The 17,017-nt window shown below is 42.2% G+C and overlaps 1 protein-coding gene across 3 annotated transcripts in view; it reads right to left on the bottom strand.

The window, feature by feature from the left end:
* BCL11A (BCL11 transcription factor A) overlaps positions 1–17,017 on the bottom strand; it is a 249,058-nt gene that overhangs the window by 15,597 nt on the left and 216,444 nt on the right. For 2 of the 3 annotated variants that reach the window (XM_081903918.1, XM_081903917.1), the window contains exon 3: positions 1,514–6,825. In XM_081903918.1, the coding sequence (XP_081760044.1) occupies positions 4,823–6,825 (2,003 nt within the window). In that variant the 3' untranslated portion in view covers positions 1,514–4,822. Of the gene's footprint in view, positions 1–1,513; positions 6,826–17,017 lie in introns of those variants that run through there. The other variant, XM_081903919.1, reaches the window with a different exon arrangement.

The following is a 17,017-nucleotide window of genomic DNA, read 5'->3' as shown; positions in this document are numbered from 1 at the left end:
TCGTAAAACTTGACAACATATACAGACCTCTCAGGAGGAAAAATATATATATATGTAATCAGAACCAGAGTCCAGATATTTAAAGACAATGTATACACAACGTTTTGATAAAACCTATCCATTGTACAGAATATATAAAAAGAAGAGCAGCTCCCATCCCGGCTTTCGTTCCAACCGGACAAAATGTGAGAAAAGAGGTTGTTCCCCAAGTGGTTGGGCCAAGCTGGGCCTGCTTTTGGGGGTGCACAGCACAGACATCCCCTATGCGCCCCCAGAGTGCAGGCAGGCGCGCCCACAAGCAGCTTCTGCATTTGCTACGGCACCGGGTGGCACAACAGCGATGTTTCCAGTTCACCTGTCACGCTGGGTTTTGAGTTTATTTTAAGGTGGGCGAGGGAGGGGCTCACAGGGAGGGAGTTGCATATTGTTTCCGTTTCTGAGCTTGTCTGTGATTGTACGCAATGGTGCAGGAAGTGGGGGCTGAGGGGGAGGGCTGGCTGAGAGTCCCTTTTCACAGACGGATATGAATGAATTGGATGTTGTGGCCAATCAGTTCATCTTCCATTCTTAAGAGGGGAAATGGGGGGGGGAGCGGGACATCCATATGGAAAAGAAAGGTCCCCTCCGCTGAAAAAAATAAAATAAAGCAAGATCTTTGCTCTTAATACAAGACACTGTTCCCAGGGGCAAAGCATTTTATTGTGATATAAATAGGGAGCTTTCTGGGTCTTTAGGCTACTAATACGTACATCAAAATGCCCCCATGAAGAAAACCTCGTGGTCTTCTCTTAAAAGCTGCTTCTCTCGCTGAGGGAAATTTACAGAGTGTGTCAAATGAGGACACGCAGAGCTTATGGAATGTACTTTAAGCAGTTTTTTTATTTTTTTATTATTTATTTTTCAATTAAGGGACAAAATGGGTGAATGAACAGGGTAATGCAGACAACTGCCCGATTTATAAAAATAAAAAAATAAAAAATAAAACCCCAAAAACACAGACAGTGGTTTTCCCAATAGAACTTAACAAAGACTAGAACAAAAACCAAAAGAAAAAATACAATAAAGAGCCAGGTTGCCAATGACCTTTGGTCATCTAAATAATAATAATAAAAAAACAATTTAAAAAAAAAACAAAGATCAAATCCAACGCCTCTGTTCTGAACAGAGCGTGTAAGCAATAATAAATAGTGACTTCCATAGTAAAAGATAAAATTTCAAGTTACGACAAACAGCTTTCATTACAGGAATAGAAAAGGCCCATAATAACAAAATATTTTGCATTGCCATATACAAAAAAGGTTTCGTATCCAGAGGGGCTCCTCTCTCTCTCTCGCTCTCTCTGTCTCTCTCGCTCTCTCTGTCTCTGTCTCTCTCTTTTTTTTTAATATGCTTTGCATATGAAATCCTTTCCGATCTAAATATATAAAGCACCATTTAATTTTTTTTTCTTTTTGGCAATGGAAAAAAAAAACCTGCGAAACTTTTTAATTTTTTTTTCTTCCTTTCGTTCTAGTTTTTTTAATTTTTTTTTCTCCTTTTACTGCATATGAAGATTTTTATTTTTAAAGATGCTGGAATGTAAAGGGGTAAGAGAAGAAGAAAAAAGGGGACGAAAGAGCACACTACGGAACAAACCAACATCATCACCTTGCATTACTGCATACAATATGGCAGCGGAAAGAAAAGTAACCCCTTTTGATATGTACAGCCATCTGCAATGCTCATTAAGTGCGACATTCAAACAGATTCTTTCTCTCTCTTTTTTTTCCTCCCCACCCTCCCTCCCCCCAAAACAGCCATTATATGGCCTCTTATCTGTACAATGTCACACTTTTTCTTCTAAAAAAAAAATGGTTTTTTTCAAACATACAAATAATTTGCACTATATTATCCTGCCAAATTAAAAAAATATACTGTGGCAGCCTGTTTGTTTTGTGTGTGTGTGTGTGTGTGCATGTGTGTATGTGTGTTTTTCCACTACCAAAAAAAGGTACAATGATACCTTTTCTTTCTTTTCTTTTTTTTAAAGAGAAACAAGCAACAGTTAAAAATACAAGCTTCATTATAAATACTATAGTGCCTACTCTAGGTGAACATTAAATTCAAATACCATTCTAGAAATTACAGAAAAAAGAGACCATAAATGTGTTTTTCTTCTTGTTTGTTTGTTTGTTTGTTTTCTCTTCTTCTTAGCATAGGAACCAACAGGAGTGTGCATTTTCCTATATTTTAAGTACTATATATTCTTAACCCTTTCCCCAATGTATTTATTTTACAACCTGAAGAGTTGTGTATATAACCAAGGCATAGGATTTTCCACTACTGGTTTTCAATGAAGAGCAAGTCTTGTACACCACCAAGACAATGAACCCTAAAATACAAGTTTGTTTTTTTTCTCCCCTAAACAAAATGAAGTGTTTTAGTTAAAAAAAAAATCATAACATTTATATTTAAAAAAGTTTTGTACAAAAAAAAACCAAACCCATCCTTGCACTGTAGGAGTGAGAGCAATCATTCGTTATTTTTTATATAATTGTACGACCTGTTCCCATTCACAGCGCCGTAACGTTGAGTCCCAGTCATTAAGTCAAGTAAAACGGCAAGCTGGCAGAGTTTCTTATATGCTCATCATGAGATCATGCTCATATATATTTAAAAAATTTTTTTTTTCATTAATCTTGCAATTTTTCCCTTAAAAGTATAGAGACCTGTAAACTGGGAAAATTGTACAGTGCATTTAAATTGTCCTATCTGAGCAGTCTTAAAAGGTTTTTTTTTTATACTCAACCTGTGTACCTCTGATTAAAGGAAAAAGAGACGTACACAACAGGCAGAGTCAAGTGCTATGTGAACATCCAAAGGGGAAGATCCTAGCTTAATCATAAAAACAATGAATCCTTTTCCCATGTCAACACAACGAGCACATAGCATATGGTAAAAAGAAACAAAATGAAGTACAACTTTTAGGGAGCACAGACATACTCTCTGCTACTCTTTTTAAAATTATCTTTCTCTCTTCTTCTTTTTCAGAATGTCACACTTCAAGGCAAATCTTAATAGTTCATAGTTAATCATCATATCAATATTAGCTTATAACCTGTTCTTAGTTTTAAATGGCAAGCAGTACCACATTGTGCTAATAAATCACTGTATGGTTTTTTTTGCTATGTGTTACACTCAGTAAAATATTATTGCCGGACTGTTTTATATGTCTTTCCCCTATATAGAGAGAGAGATCAATAGATTGATATGCGGTAGGTATGCAAGGTTGTACGTTTCTAATTTGATTGTCAAGTTGACAACCAACTTAATTCGGATATTTACTTATTTTCGTTCTTCTTCCTTTTAGGTTTTGTGTCCTTTTGTGTGCCAGAATCACTAAAAGATATTGGTAAAATCTTTAAAACATGAATTTTCTTCCTAGTGTATTTAATCATCTTTCAAGGCCTTCTGCACTTTTCACATTCATTTTCTTCTTATTTTTTAATCATCAGAATAATGATCAGAATCTCAAAATTGCAAGGGGGCGGGGCAAAGAGAGGGAGACAGGGTACTGGTTGGGTAACAGGATGAGAGAAAGATCATCTGCAATGGTCCCGGGATGTTTTCAACACTCTGGAGGGGAATCAATTTGGGTTGTATTCAACTAAGTTATACTCAGAGTAAATCCTCTGAAATCAATGCACTTAAATTAGTCTTCTCCATTCTTTTCAATGGAGCTACTCTTAAGTAGGACTAAGACTGGCTACAACCCTTTGAATTAGGTGACTTTGGGCGGAGGTTAGTTGGAACAGGAGTGCATGGGTAGGATCGAATGATGATTAACTAGGACGTATTGGGTTTCCTTTCTTAATTATTTGATTTAGGTAGCCACTGTTGTGAGAAATACAATATAGAGTTATCGGCTAGGTCCTAAAGGACTCGTTTACATTGCCCAGTGCGAAAGTTGAGCTACAAGTTTAGAACAAGTAGGGTTGCCACCAACATGGCTTAAATAGATTCAAGGCACTCGGATTTCCATTTCTTAAACCAAATGATAGTACAAATTTACCTTTTTTTCTTTTATGTCCTTATTTTTCAATTAAAGGCCTACTTTTTCCCGTCCCTCCCCCACCACAAAAACAACTGATACGTTAACATCCTTTTAAAGACAGAAATTGAGATAACACCGTGGAATACCCTTTTCCCTTTTCAGTGTTATCCATCTGTCCAGAGAGGGTTAATTCAAAGAACATTGCCCCTATACATTTCAAAACAAAACTGTGCATGATATGTGTCACAGAATGCACGTAGCATGGTTGGTTCTGTTAAAAAATGATTTCGTTATTCTGATTTTCCTTCCCCCTCTCTTTTTCCTGGAACATTACAGGAAATGGGTACATAGCTGTCTGAGTTAGTATTTGGGTGGGTGGGTGGGTATTATCATTTTGTTTGCTCAGCAACCAATCAGGGGACAATTTTTTTAAAAAAACAGCCATAACATACCATACATGCTGTCTAATTTTTTTCAAAAAAATTAACAAACATACACAACATGTAAATTATTGCACAAGAGAAAGGCTCAATGTTTGCGTAGTATTGCCCCCAATACAGACCATGCATTCAAATGGTGAAAACAGAAACGAAAAGAGGAAAAAATGAAAAAAATAAAAAATGAAAATGAAAACAGGTGTGCTGGTGACTAGCACTTTCTTAATATCATCCTTAGCTTCCATTATTTTACTCACAAGGGACTAGAAAATCTCTACACCGGGGTGGGGTGGGGGTGGGGTGGGGAGTTGGTTGGGGAAAGGGAGGAGAAGGGGGACATGTTAATATACCTCTATTCAGTTTTTATGTCATTATTCAAGACTCGATCACTGTGCCATTTTTTCATGTGTTTTTCCAGGGTACTGTACACGCTAAAAGGCATCTTACAAATTTCACATTTGTAAACGTCCTTCCCCACCTGACCATGCGTTTTCATGTGCCTGGTGAGTTTGCTACTCTGGGCGCACGCGTAGTTACACAGCTCACATTTATAAGGCCTTTCCCCAGTGTGGCTCCTCCTGTGGACAGTGAGGTTACTACAGTTCTTGAAGACTTTCCCACAGTACTCACAAGTGTCGCTGCGTCTGCCCTCTTTTGAACTAGGCCTTCCAGGGCCTGGACCACTAATATGCGGGGTGCTCCCTCCACTTCCTGTACCGCTGCGGCCTGATATCCCTCCATCCATCTCCCCAGGAGGCGTCGAGAAGCGTAAACTTCCGTTTTCGGAGGAGTGTTCGGAGGAGGAAGCAAAAGGCGATTGTCGGGAGTCTCCAAAGTTGAGGAATGGATCTTTTAGCTGCCGGGAGGCAGCGTACCCAGCTAGCCACTGGGAGTAAACATTTTCAGTGTTAGGCATAGCTGTTGCGGGAAGGTCAAACTCCTTTTCAAGTTTGATGCGCTTAGAGAAAGGGCTTAGGGAACTCGGGCTACCCAAGAGCAGCTTTTTTGACAAACCTCCAGAGGCAGATTCACCAGGGGAACACCCCCGACCATTAATAGCGCCGTCGTCGAGGCGGTCGGATTCACCAGCTACCGAGTCTTCGTCGCAAGTGTCTCTATGTACCTCAGATTCGGACAAATGCCCTCGTTTATGTTTCTCCCCAAGGACCTGATGGAAGGCCTCGCTGAAGTGCTGCATGGAGCTCAGAACCATCCCTTGCATGACATCCGGCATGGAGCGGTTCTCATCGACAGACCGGGAGTTGTTCTCATGGTGACGAGCTGCTTCTAGATTAATGCCAAACCCATAGTCTGGCCGTTCATTTTCAGTCAAATCCTCCTCTTCTTCTTCCTCTTCCTCTTCTTCCTCCTCCTCCTCCTCCTCTTCTTCTTCATCCCCGTTTTCTGGAATCATATTGGAATCATTCTCACTCTTAAACTTGGCCACTACAGATTTTAGGGCACTGCTAGCACTGCCAACAAGGTCACTGGTTCCAGGCTCTGGGGAGCTGGCCGTGGAGAGGCCATCGTCAGACTTCACTGTCATTGGGGAGGATTTGTGCATATGAGTTTTCATGTGGCGCTTTAGCTTGCTTGCTTGAGTGCACGCGTGGTCGCAAAGGTTGCACTTATAAGGTTTTTCTCCAGTGTGGCTGCGGCGGTGCACAACTAAGTTGCTCTGAAACTTGAAGGTTTTCCCACAAAATTCACAGGACTTGGATTTGACGGGAGGCTGGGAAGGGGGAGGAGCGGGAAGAGGAGGGAGAGGCGGCGTGGCCAGAAAGGGTGGCTTGCTGCCTGGCTGGAATGGTTGCAGTAACCTTTGCATAGGACTGGGCCGGTTCGGTGACAATGGCGGACTAGAGGTGTTTCCAGCTAACTCCCGAAGCCGCCTGGAGAAATCCATTGCTGGGGGCTCCATGGCCATGGGGTTGAGTCGCAGCACCCTGTCAAAGGCACTGGGGTGATGGGTGGCAAGGGCCATTTCTTCGGCACCCAGGCGTTCTATGCGGTGTGGATCCAAGTGATGCCTTGGAGGGGGACTAAACAAAGGCGGGGTGGGAGGGAAGCGCCCTTCTCCGAGACCCGAAGCTTCTCTTCCAACCGATCCGGGTATTCTAAGGAGGTTAAAGGGATTATTGTCTGCAATGTGGATCCCGTGGAGCGGTGGCTGTGAAGGGCATTCAGCACCTAGTCCTGATGGGATACCAACCCGCGGTGTTAGGGGGCTTCCGTGGTCACTTTCTAAGTAGATTCTTAATCCATGAGTGTTCTGTGCGTGTTGCAAGAGAAACCAGGCGCTGTTGAATGGCTGTTTACATGTTGTACATGTGTAGCTGCTGGGTTCATCTTTACCTGCAACAAACAAAACAAAACACCACAGTAGCATCAATGTTTAATAACCAAATAGCTTCCTTAAGAACGTCTGACAAGACCTGCTGCTGGACCAGACCCAAGATCTTCCTAGTCTCCCATCCTGCTTCCCACCATGGCCAACTGGATGCTTCCTGGAAACCCACAAGCTGGGCTTAGAGGCAATAACCAACTCCAACTGTTGATGATCCCCAGGAACTGGCACTCAGTGACAAACTACCTCTGGACATGAAGGTCCCACTTAGCCATCAAGATAGACCTCTCAACTCTGGGATTGTGTCTGATCCTTTTCTAAAGCCACCCCCAATCATCTGTCAACCAATTTCATTTGATGACACCCGCCCCCCCAGTTCTAATATTTCATATTTCTACATCATGAATAATTTTATAAACCTCTGCTTTATATGCCTGGTATTTGTCGACTCTTTTTACTCTTTCTTGAAAGTCATTCCTTTCCTTCAGCAATAAGCGCAAACACTTTAACACATAAGCAGATACACTCCACATATAGCTAAGGCCTTTATACCAATGCACATTGTGGCCATAATCCTAAACATAGTTTACTTAAGAGTAAGACCCATTGAGCTCAGTGGGGCATACTGCTATGTAGATATGCACTGCTATAATAGTAATCTAAAGCCAGAAGTATCAAGTCTCTGGATTTGGAGTAGTTCTGCTATGGTCTCATGGGATTAATCTGATCCATTATTGGAGGATCATAGGATACTGTGATCCTAACAGTATTTAACCTATGGGCATTGAGTAACTTCAAATTTAGGTACCTCCACTAATTTTTAATGAGATTATTTAAATATACATTTTCTGGTTTACTTCCAAGGAAGTATTTTAGTGCACATGGTTATGGTCTAGTGTTGCAGTCCTAACCGTACTGATTTCCAAGTAAGTCCTGCTTAAATAAATTATGAAAATACATGCCAAAGAAAAGGGTGCATATCTCATAGGATCAGAGCCTAAGCCAATTAATTATATGCCAGTCCTCATTTGGAAGCATGTGATTTTTGTTTTTTTAAAAAACTTATTCTGTAAAAAACCTTGTTTCAAGCTGTCAGATGAGAAAATGAAGCTTGAAATATATGATATAGCACAGCCTTTCTTTCTCCAACTGGCTTATGGGTCACCCAAACAAAACTAGATAACCAGATGGCTGGATAGCTAGATAAACATGGATTTGGATAACTTGGATCCAACATCTGGCTAAGAAACTAGCTGAATATCCAAATTTAGAGGGGCTAAATAGAAGAAACCTACAGGAGCCATCTTGCTTTTCTTTAAAATGCTTAACACTGTAAATGTCATTTTGAAATGCAGCTATATATCTGAAATTTGATATATCTATCTACTGTATAAGTAACAATTTATTTTAACCGGTATCACATGGTCCTGCTTCCTGCTATACTGATAACAACCATGTGACTGGCCCGTGGTTGGCCAATAAGCAGGTGTGCCTACTATTGGGGGCCGAGACACCTTGATCCCCTCAATATTTGTTTTAGGAAGGGTGGGCCCCCTCAATTTTCAAGCAGCCCTATGCGCATGTAATGTTGTACACCGCAAGTCCAGTGGCCATCTCCTCCAGAGCACTCGGCCTTCCACAATGCGCATGACATCGCACACGCGCAACAGCATTGCGCCCTCCCAATCTTGGGGGCAACCTCACGTCTCTGGCTGTAGGATCTCAACTTTGCCCTACCCAGTATTAAGTCTACTCTGCTACCCCACATTGAATCCCTTGGTGTACTGTCATTTAAATATCACCTAGCAGAGCTGGCCCAATACATTTAGCAGCCTGAGGCAAGGACGAGATGGTCCTCCCACCTTGCTTTCTGGACTTGCAGTTAACTCTTACTTCAGCACTGGTGATTGGTCAGCATCCTCCACCACACCTGAGGGGAACACGCTAACATAGGGGGTAGAGAATATCCAATGCCTCACCTCTGTTGCCTGAGGCAGCTGCCTCACTCTGCCTAATGGTAGGACTGGCCTGTCAACTAGCGAGTGCTACAACTGGAGCTGGGAGGGTGGAAGTTGGTTGTTGTTGTTTGCCATCTACTTGTTGAGTCTAGTCCCTTGACAGAAAAGGGCAGTGATGCTTATCCTCTTTAGTTTTCCCTTGCAAATAGTCAGGTAGCTTGGACAATCACCAACAACGGTTCTTTGTACCCCCTTGGTAGTTGCCCCCTTGGGAATCCCTGATGCTGTCATTCCCAAGAACAACTCCACATTTTACACTGCAATTCTGCTACATACACCTGCAGCAGACATATATCCATAAATAGCTTGTACAAATATGTGAGAGCCCTGATGCACGGACACAGAGATGCTTAAGGGCGCCTGCCTGAAGTTCACAGCATTTATGTGCTCACTGAAGGAAATTCTGCTTCCCCCATTAGGAACAGGACTGTCACATTCAGTGCAGTTCTGCCAGGCCAGAGATGAGAAAACCATGAGCCTCCAGAAATGGTTAAGACTTTAACCCCCATCAACACCAGCCAGTCTTGCCAATGGTTGGGCATGATGGGAAATGCAGTCCAACAAAATGGCGAAGGACTGTGTGGTTTGATGGGAGAGGATGTCAAGGTCCCAAGTTCAACACCCAGCATCTTTACATAAAGGTTCTTTGGAAGCAAGGAAATACCTCTCTATCTATGAGGTTTTGGGATGGGTGTTGCTGAAGCTAAATGGACCAACTGTCTGAACAGTATAAGGCAGCATCATATGAACTGGAGAGAAAAAAATAAACTGTAAAAGGGATAGATCCTTATTGTTCTCTTTCAGTGGTCTGTTTCCACCAAAAACAATGGGGGGCATTGAGAGGACAGCAAAAATTAGCATAAATAAATATCTTGGCAGCTAATTGTGACATTAACAAACCACTTTGAAAATGCGGAAACTGTCGAGCTCTTCCTGGGAATGCATGGGGGGCGCGCGCGCACACACACACACACAGAGTGTATTTCTATATACTGTACTAGTCTTTGAACAAGCAAGGCTTACAATGGTATTTGACTGTGTGCTGATCTTCTAGGCTGACCTGTGATTTACTTTACGGCGGTGTTTATAATCTCACTCAATATAACCCACTTGTGGGCAAATCTTTTTTACAAGATTAGACAGTAGATGCCAAAATTAGGTTTCCAAACATATGCCTAATGTACGTGCGGGTAGAGAGGAGGGAGGGAAGTATGAAGTGGATGGGTTTTGAAAGAAAAACGCTGGTCCCCCTATCAAGTGATCTTCATTGTTCTTGTTTTCCTCCTCACTTCAAAGAAGGAGAAGAAAAAGCTTTATAAGGGGGATTTTCATTATACAATGTGTTGAATAAATGACTTTGGAAAATGACAGGCAGGCAGCTTTACAGTTATGTCTACTGCGACTCACACAGAGCGCCCCCCCCCAACCCCTGCTCGTAGCTTCAGGTTTCTCTATTATTATACATTTAGTCTGACAATCTGAATTGGGTGAGTAAGAGAGAGAGAGAGAAAGAGAGAAATTGGAGGGAGGAAGAAAAAGAGATTCAGCCATCTCTGGCAGGTGTTTAACATTTTGGTTGCTTTAAAGGAACCCCTTTGGAATAATATTTAACATTTCATTCTTCTGCCAATGCCAGCTTTTTAATGAACCTTGCTGTGATGTTTAGCGCAGGGCACTGAAGACGGCAGCAGATAAATACGTAAATCTTCTGGAAAGAGGAAAACTCAATTGGGCATGCAGATTTCGGAACGCTTGTTTGTGGGCTTTGGGTGAGGGTCCAGAGAGGACAAAGTGGGGTGGAGAAGGCAACAGGGAAGTCAAAGCAGTTGGCAATGTGGATAGTTCTCATTTCATTTTGCTGTGATAAACTAGAAGCTTTTTATAAAAACTGCAGCAAGCGATGCTATCACCCTCTGGTCTGCTTAACAATGCAACACACCCCTGCTTTGCTAGTTTATGTATTAGGTCAGTGGAAATAGCACTGTATCTTATAATGAGGATACAACATAACAGTTTTTGTAATTGCATTTTAGCATTCCCATCAACTAGATATTCTGGATCAGAAGGGCAGCTGGTATAATCATAATGTCAATGAGAAAGGCTGTTACGGCAGAGAGTAAAGATTACATGGAGGGGGAGCAGCTTTGAAACTGGTAATTATTACCAGTCCACTAATAGCAAATGATGCATTGCAGTTTCACCATATAATCTGTATTTCATTCAGCTTCTTGTTGGGGCAGCAGATTATATTACAGCGCTCACAATGCCAAAATTTCTAACCTACAGTCATCAATAAAAGCCTTACGTCCCATAATTTGGTAAATGACTTTCTTCATAACATCTTCAACTGTTGTAAAGGCTAGTATCGATTTCTTACATAGGGGGGGAAAGGCTTCATTTATTTACTGGAGTATAAAATGTAATATTTTTCTTCATTTGCTCAGATGAAAAACAAGTTTCCACTTTTACCATTCCTGTATGGTGGTGAGAGAGAGAGAGAGAGAGAGAGAGAGAGAGAGAGAGAGAGAGAGAGAGAGAGAAAGGAAGGAAGGAAGGAAGGAAGGAAGGAAGGAAGGAAGGAAGGAAGGAAGGAAGGAAGGAAGGAAGGAAGGAAGGAAGGAAGGAAGGAGGGAGAGAGAAAGAAAGAAAGAAAGAAAGAAAGAAAGAAAGAAAGAAAGAAAGAAAGAAAGAAAGAAAGAAAGAAAGAAAGAAAGAAATGCAAGGCGAGAAAGACAGTTAAAATCCATGAGTGATTTACCTCCTGCTTTGAAGAAACACAATTTCTAATTTGTCTATTAGTACTTGATTAATTATGAAAGCTATTGACTGACCATTTTACCTCCTGGAGATGTTTTAACAGTCGATGCAAGATTGCTGATGCATTAAGGATTGGAAGGAGGGGCCCAACTAGGAAGGGCAAATTTAACAATAAGTGAGCGAGCTTTTGCTCAGGACAACGCAAAGCAGCCATATTTTGTTTTTAGCATGGACACCATCCAAATTCAACCCTTCATACAATAGATACCCTTTCCCAGCTGTTTTTTCCTCCGCCTGTGGGCAATGTACAAAGTGACTATACAACTTAGAGTCTCCCCATTTCCCTCCCCTCTCCCCATGAACTTGTGGCGTCAGCTTACTGCAATGGCATGAGGATCCCTCCCCAACCCACAAGCCATGCAACAGAAAAGGTTGTGTGGCTGTTTCCTAAACCCCCTAGTTTAGGAAGAGGATGGGACATATTTACGGAAGATAAAGCTATGACCACGGCGGCGAAGTTCTACCTCCACTGCCGGAGGCAGTATGCTTCTGAATATGGGCTGGGAATCACAAACAGGAAGAGGGTTGCTGCACTCAGGCAGTATCAAAATTTGCGAATATGTGGACCCAATCTGGGACTCTCTTGCATTTAGCAGGTCCTGCCCCCATACCTTGTTACTCAGGGTAGAGATGCTCCTGAAAGCCTAGGTAGGAGAGCATGCACACTTAGGTACATCATGTGTCTGTCCCTCCCTCCCACATTCCTCCTCTCTTCAATGTCTTCATCTGCTTGCAACCATCTGGGCATAAAAACTGTAAACACAAAGGCCTACACAAAGGCTGCTCCAAGAGAGGATTTGGGAGAAGCACCCTAGGTGGCTGCAAGACTAGCCACCTGCCCATGTCCTCCCTCCTTCTGCTTCTGAATCACAAACAAACTCAAATGCAACAGCCTCAGTTTAAGGGATGTTGATCCCTTAACCATGTTGACCAGAGACATGGCTCTGCATACTTCACTGTTGCATGGAAGTGCAGGGGAAAAAAGGATAGATTGTGGTAAGTGGACATACGAATCAGCAGCCCAAGCACCTCAGCTTTCAAAAAACCCAAACATTTATTTATTTTTTTGTCCCTCAAAGCTGTGAAGATGAGCCTTGAAAAGTGACACCCCAAAATTCCCTTTGGAAATGCCAATGGAATTCCCTTGTAAGAAGGAGCTCTGCAGAGTCCCTATGCAGCCATGGTACCCAGAAATGTGGAGTGCATCAAACTGCACTGTCCTGGTCACCACATGGATTTATATGGTCTCCACATAAAGTTTGCAGCATATGGCTGAATTGCATGGATAATACAAGACTGTATCAGAACAAATAAGTTTCCATAAGATATTTCCCATGCACCTGACCAGGCATTAATGTTCTCAAATCATGAGTGCAAGAAGAAACTGGTTTCAAGCTTACTCTCAAGACACCTGTGTCCAGTGCTGTGCATTGTCATTCTGCACAAGCACAGTATTGGGGACTGAGTCTTGAATTCAGCACTAGGAGGTTTCTAGTCCAGGAAACTTTGGAAGAAAAGCTTGAGATTCTGTGGGAATCTAGAAGTCCCACAGACTGGGCCTCTAATACATTTTGAAATGCTTGATATCTCCTGCAGTAGTTAGAAAGGGGAGGGGCACAATAAACTAGGGTAAAATGCAAATATATGAAAATTTACCTGCTTTGAATAATTAATGCAGAGTTCAGTTTTTCTTTGTGCAATGTTTGAATTACCCTGGCACAGATTTTTTTTATTAATTTCTAGCGCAAATGCGTGTGCAAAATCCCAGGCTACGTTCCCCTTCAGCCACAAGTGCCACGGCACAGTTTCTCTCAGCATATGAAAATTAAGCAATGGATTACTGCTAGGCAAGGGCTGGAGTGCACCCAGGCCAAGCATGGCAGAGGAGGCCTCTGTTTAGTAAATCATACTAATCCAGCCAATCTGGAGCGCTGCTTTGCCAAGACTCGAGGCAGAACCCTAACGCTGTCCAAGGATGGAACTTTCCCTAACCTGCCTCAAAACTGTCATCAGGATTGTCTGTAGCTTATGAAGGAAGCATTTTAAAGTCTGTGAAACCTTGTTTCACATTTCAACACTGAGGGATCCTTAATACTGTATGCAGTTTTAGGATGGGGGGGGGGGTGTTGCATGTCAGTAGGATTTTGTCCTGTCTCCTAATGTAGCTAGTCAGGTTGTTCGGAGAAGCTCACAAACAGGGTCTGAAGGGAACAGTTCTATCCTAGTGCTCCTCCAGACATCCTTTTTATTACGCATTCAATATGATTTGTGTTTGTGATACTATCGCTTGTCCTATGCAAGCCCACTTCCAATACATTTTGTGCCTACCAAAGTTTTGGGGTGGCTTCAATTCCAATTGATGCACATCTTGTAATTTCATGCTGAAATCCAGTAACTTTTCATACCACAAATATTCAGGGTGGGTGGGTTGACCCAGTTTTGTTGTGCTATAGCCCCACTGAACATCAATAATAAGGTAGTATTGGAGAACAATACTGTACCTGTGTGCCTAAGATAATACTTTTAACGAAATGGGAATCTCCCCCTGCAGATTTTTTTTAATAGCATAATCACTGGGAAAACCACCTTAACATTCAGTGCCAAATAAGGACATTTACCTTCTATCCAAAACAGACCCCGTTTTTCCAATCTGAAACACTGCTGGGCTCTGAAAATGCCTAATTCGCTAGTGAGGAATGAAGAGTGCTTTTGAGCATCTGCAGAGCATCTTCCTCTCACCAAAGATAATGATAAAAATTAAGGGACAGTCCATTTAAAGGATGTGAACATCAAGTGGAGTAAGCACATCTAATTTTTAGTAAGCAATATTTGCTTTTAACGGGTTCCATTGAGACAGGTTTAATCCACGCATCCCACAAATTTCTTCATCTGGACCATGCTGGTTGAAGAGTACAAAAAAAGGTGAAAGACATTTTGGTCAACCACTGCTGCTGTTGGTGGTTACATTCTCTCCCTTGCAGCTTTGGGGTCTATCACTATTATATATTCCCACCACATGCTGCACAAATTGGCAAGCCCCAGTCTTGAAGCTCCTGCAGAATCCAAGTTCGAAGGCAACAAGTCTGGATGGAAGCAGAGCAAGCGGGAGTGTCCATGAGACAAGGATATCCGCAAGTGACTCCTGTCACATGACCAGCCATTGCACTGTTCCGTCAAGGCTGGATCAATGGGCGAGCGCCACCTGGGCTCTCTCTTTGCCCTGCCAAAGTGGCAGAAGGAGGAGGGGGAGAAAACACACTGTGTTTGCTCCTAGGAGCCAGGAAGGGAAATGAGAACATGGAGTAGAGAGTGGGCCAGACAGAAGGGCCCCTGCTGTGCCACCTCCTTCCCTGCCCTGCTGGAGAAGCAGTCGTGCCAACTCTCTGACTTGCAACAAGAGACAACAAGAGTTTTTGACTCCTCTCTCTCCCTTCCCTCCCTCCCTCCCCCCCTCCCCCCCCCCAGGCTGAAGACTTTGCCTTTGTGCTGATCAGCTTTGCCTTCGTTGAACTTGCCTAACCAAGGTTACGGATAATCAAGGGTCATCAACTTTTCAGGAACAGAGTCAAAGCAAGTCTTTAAACAAACAAGCAAACAAAAACCATTACTAGAACTGAGTTGCTACAGCAAATCTTCTCAGGACCTTAAATTCCTCTGGAATTTGTTGCAATAGCTAGAAAAATGCCAGAGTAAGCGCAGAGACACATACCACCTTCTGAATGATGCAGGAACACTTGTACGGTACTCAAACTCTGCACAGCCTGTATGAACATATATCTGAATCAGGTGGGAATTCTACTTACAGTAATAGGAAGGAACGCAGCTAAGGGAGTTACATTCTTGAATAGTCCCTCGGAAATGCTGGAATTAATGAGTGGGGGAAATGTTGCGATGCTGCTTGGGGGCTTCCCACAGGTATCTGGTTGCCCACTGTGAGATCAGCACCCTCAGGCCATTGGCCTGATCCAGCAGGCTCTGCACTTGAGCAGGTTCAAGCAGAAGAAGGCAGCCCTTTAAGGGCCCCGATCCCAAATTGCTTAAGGCATTAACAGTGCAAATCGGCACTTTGAATTGTGTTCAGAAATGGACTGGGGGACATTTCTAGGGAAGCCAGAACAGTTATTTCAAGGCTGGTGAAGTGTGTTTTGTATACCTGGTCTCAGTCAATTATCCAATTTCCATATTTTCTTCTCTTAAGATAAATTGTCCGATTTGGACCATTTTAGAGTAGACGGAAGGATGGATGAGAGGGAGAGAAGGGAGGTATGACTAAATAACATGTGGGTAATAAACTGAGCAGAAATACTAACCGACAGTGGGATGAATCACTCTCTCTGTTGTGCAGATACCTTGTTTGCCATTAGAAAGGCTTAGAAGGAGTATGTATTGGTACATGGACGCAATTAAGAAGACAAATCACCCCATAACATGAGATCTTTTTCATGAATGTACAAAGCAAAGAAAATTTAATTATTAGTATGTATCATTCCATGAAATACGCTACCAGTACTAAGTGCTTTACAATCCTTAACTCATTCATTCCCCCCTGCAATGCCATCATTAGACTCATTATTATTCCATTTTACAAACAGGCTGACTGAGAGTAGAAAGTTAAAGTCATTCCTTTCGAGGTATAGTTTGACAGACTAAGCTCTTCAGCCAGATATTCTAGGTTGCATTTTAAACCATGGTTATTATAGCACACAATATGGGGGTGATAGTAACTTTTAAAATGTGGATGATAGTTTCTGGAAATGTGGCTTGCCAATTCAAATGATGAGGCTGATTTCAAAGCAGGTTTGCAAAGTTTAAAATGTATGTACAAAGCCAGCCATATGACTTTTTTTATTATTGTGCATTCATGGTTCTTTGCGCTAATGATGATACTGGGGCAGCCATAAGCAATCATGTTTTCAATATTTTGTGTCTGCAAAAGGAGACATACTGTTTCATTTCCAATCTGTGCATGCCCTGTAGTTTCCTACTGAAATTCTGCAACTTTTCATACCTCGGTATAGAACAAGAATGCCCCTTCAAACGGAAATAATGCAGTTAAGTTGGGGAAGCATCGCAAAATAACTAATAAAGTGGAATGGTGTGTGGATAGTCCATTATAAATCCACAATTAAAGAAATATTACTGCATCAATGATATGCTGCAGAATACACTCACCCAAATACCCACTGGTTTGAAGGGGGCTCAAGCCAGTCACATTTAGTGGCCTAGTGGGCTTGTTAATCCTTTCAATGCCTGTCTAGGATTGCAAAAACAAAGACCAGTCAGGCCACAATAAACAGCTGAATTTACTTTGGAGGGTCCCAAGTTGAATTAGCCCTTTAAAAAGTGACCAAACAGGGAAAATGGA

This window comes from Podarcis melisellensis, assembly GCF_964234715.1.
Source record: "Podarcis melisellensis genome assembly, chromosome: 3".
NCBI classification, from domain to species: domain Eukaryota; kingdom Metazoa; phylum Chordata; class Lepidosauria; order Squamata; family Lacertidae; genus Podarcis; species Podarcis melisellensis.
Note: the sequence above shows the minus strand (reverse complement) of the source record. Positions and strands in the feature narration are given on the sequence as shown.